The sequence below is a fragment of the Olea europaea genome, chromosome 2 (genome assembly GCF_002742605.1).
Source record: "Olea europaea var. sylvestris chromosome 2, O_europaea_v1, whole genome shotgun sequence".
NCBI classification, from domain to species: domain Eukaryota; kingdom Viridiplantae; phylum Streptophyta; class Magnoliopsida; order Lamiales; family Oleaceae; genus Olea; species Olea europaea.
The window spans coordinates 26,613,260-26,616,616 of record NC_036238.1 but is presented as its reverse complement, the minus strand read 5'-3'; the positions used below and the strand labels follow the sequence as shown (position 1 = coordinate 26,616,616).

General features: G+C 33.8%; 1 protein-coding gene across 2 annotated transcripts; it reads left to right on the top strand.

Annotated features, from left to right (window-relative positions):
- Positions 1-301: 301 nt before the first annotated feature.
- Positions 302-1,877, top strand: LOC111368761 (NAC domain-containing protein 72-like). 2 transcript variants are annotated; one of them, XM_022990200.1, is made up of 3 exons: positions 302-585; positions 757-1,034; positions 1,321-1,877. In XM_022990200.1, the coding sequence occupies exons 1-3, from the start codon at positions 315-317 to the stop codon at positions 1,786-1,788; spliced, it is 1,017 nt and encodes a 338-aa protein (XP_022845968.1). In that variant the 5' UTR covers positions 302-314; the 3' UTR covers positions 1,789-1,877. The 2 variants fall into 2 exon arrangements, with proteins under 2 accessions (XP_022845968.1, XP_022845959.1); XM_022990191.1 differs by having other exon boundaries at positions 754-1,034.
- The last annotated feature ends 1,480 nt before the right edge of the window (positions 1,878-3,357 follow it).

Below are 3,357 nucleotides of genomic sequence, written 5' to 3'. Positions count from 1 at the left end.
CCTTCTATAGTAAGTTATTTTTTGAAAAAAATAAAAATAAATAAAAATTTGTTAATAATTTTTAATGAAATTCTTGAATTTCTTTTCTTTAATTATAATTATCATGATACTTGTACTAGTTAATTAAGGTTTATCACATAGCATGCATGTATATCCTTATTCAATTCAAATTTATCTGTTTAGAGTTCTATTTTCCTTTAAATACTCAAGAAACCTTAAAACAAATTCCAAACGTTTGACTTCGATTAAACTTGTAACTCAGAGAAAACATCATTCAACAACATTATTCGTTAAGGTTTTCTTGGAGTCCTAAGATGGAGAGTCACCCTAGAAAAACTATAACTGGTGTTCTTACATACCCTGTAGATGATAGCATTCCCTCAACTTCGTATACTTACAATGATTATTTCTCAAGGCTTACTGATGATAAATACTTTGGCGGTTTGCCTCCGGGTTTTCGATTTGTGCCTCGTGATGACGAACTTATCGATGACTACTTGATCAAAAAGATCAGGAATGAGCAGCTGCCTCGGAATGAGATTGGCGTCCTTAATCTCTACGAGTTCAACCCGGAACAACTTGCCAGTAAGAAGAACTGTTTAGTTAGTTTCTATACATTTGTTTAGTTATTTATTTCTTTTGTAGGATGAAACTTATTAAATCAATCATTTTTATATTATTTGCTAATCAAGTGAAGATGTGTAGGGTTTTAGAATGGATTGATATTTTTTTGTTCGTGCTATTTCGTTACAGAAGATTACAAGCCAGCTGGACCGAATGAATGGTACTTCTTTACCCCAAGGAATAGAAAGTATAAAAATGGGCAACGGCCAGATCGAGCTGCAGGTAAAGGATACTGGAAAGCTACCGGGGCTGACAAACAAATCAAGCGCAACGGTGAAACTATTGGATATCAGAAGGCTTTGGTATTCTACGATGAAAAACCAAAGGGTGTGAAGACTTCTTGGATTATGCACGAATATCGAGCGAAAAATCTTCCACCCCGCCAACGAAATGGTCCAGATGACATGAAGGTACAACTATTTTTTATTTCAATTTAAATTAATATAGATGTACATTCCTAGATAACATTGTTGTTGACATTGTATGAGTTGTCAAAATTTGTGTCAATAATTGTTTAAAGTGTTATTATAATCAATGTATAAAAAAATATCATCTAACAAGAATGTCATCCATGATATCAAAGTTAATGTACATATAGTAAGATTGTTTTTATCTACGCATTAATCTTTAAAACTTTTATAAAGTCCTTGAATTTTATTTATCTGCAACGTCGTTCAATGGAGTCTTCTGTTGTAGTTGGACGATTGGGTTCTGTGTAAGGTCTACAACAAAAAGGGCAAATCGAACTACAACACTGGAAAACGACAAAGGACAAACCAAAATCAGGTTCAAGAACTACATAACGACAATGATCAAGCTGCAGCAGAGCAGGAAAAGAATGATCATAAACTGGAAGTTCATCCTGTTCCTCCACAGAGTTTTCCAAATTATCAGAATCCCTATAACGTGGTTTACCCAGATGTTTATGATGTTCCTCCATATCAGAATGTAGAGATATACAGTAATCTAGCTTCCATTACCATGGTGTCACCAATAAATTCTACTCATGATCTAGTGTCAATGGAACAATATCACGAGTCATCAGGAATTCCAACGATGGACAGGAACGAATATTTGGATTTGGAATCTTTGCTGCATGAGGAGAATAAGCCCTATGATTACTCTCTATTATTCCAGCCCCCCAACCCCTATATATCTTTCTAGTTTATTTTAGATATTGAATCTGCGTTAGACCTTGTCTTTTTTAGTAGTTTTAGTTGCAGTTTTTAATTTTCATTTTATGCATTTTTATTATCCGAATTTTGAGATTATTTATGAACATTCTATTTATCATGATTTTTATTTTGTTTTTCATGTTTTTAGTAATCGAATTTTTAATTTTTTGATTTAGTCCAGACCTTTAATTTCCTTGTCTTGTGGTTAATATAATACTTGATACGAAAGTTTGTTAAATCATTATTTTATTATTTAGCTTGATAAATACATATACCGCATGCACTTTATGTGGCTTCAAGATATCTCGTTTGGAATGTCATCCGAAATGCAAACCTATCAAAATTTAGAGGAATAAATCCACAAAACATTCTCTGGGGTGAAACTTGGGATCTTCGATGCCGGACTTTGGGTCATTATCTGAGATAATTGTGAGATTCGAACCATGGTATTTTGCTTCCAGAATTTTATTACACTGTGAAGTCGTGTTTTGTGAAAATGCAACTCTATTAAATTGACACTTTTGTCTGGATGGCGACACGTGGTTGAACCTTGGCTGTTGGATTGATTCTGGAACCTTCCATTATAATGTGCCGTTTCACTTGGCACTTGCATTGACTCCATTACGCGTTTTACTCTTGGCCTTTGAGAGAGAGAGAGAGAGAAGGGAAAAACCCCTCGTCTGGTTAGGATTTATTTTGCTTGATTCTGTGGCTCAAATCTCTGATTTGAAGCCTTAAATGTGAAAGTCTTAGTGATTTCGTTTAGATATTCTGAGTGATTATCTGTAATGGTTTGTGTCCTCTTCTGTTGCGAGGTTTTGAGAGGGATGTAGTGAAGTGTCTTCGTGATTCTTTGAAGGTTTTGAGTTGATCTTGAGAGATAAGTATCTTTGCTTCATTTCAGTGAATTTGTTGAACTCTTGTAACCCTTCGTTGCCATTTTTGGCTATTATAGTGCAACCGAGCGTAATCCAACTCGTTGGATGCTCAACGGAGGATGTAGGTGTTAGATGTGGTCGTCGAACGTCCGGGGCTTAGGCCGAAAGAAATCTTGTGTTGATTCTTTAATTTTCTGCAGAGTTTACTTTTGGTCGATTTCAATTTCTTGCTTCTTGGTTTAATATTGTGTGACCTTTTGCCTTACAATAATGTTTTGCAAAATGCAGTTAAGTATCAAATTGTGAGAAAACTGTCTTATAATCATCTTTCGAAAAAGTTTTTCCTTATCCAGCTGTCTATAATTTTCTTTTTCTTGTCTCGTAGAAAATCTAGTGACCCTTGAGAAGACGTACCTTTCTTCTTAGTGGAAGTTTAGTTTGATTTCAGTGAGAATTCAGTCATAATATGCGTTTATAGATATGTATAAGTTCGAATCTTCCCGAAAAAAAAAAAAATTTAATAACAATAAAATAAAATCAAATTATCGCTCAGCTTATTTGGGATTAATGATTTTCAAATAGTATTTTAGAAGATTTTGACTAATTATATTATGTTGCTTTGGTGTGTTATGATTCGATCTTGGAAATTTGATTTAAAGACATGTCGTCAATATATATTG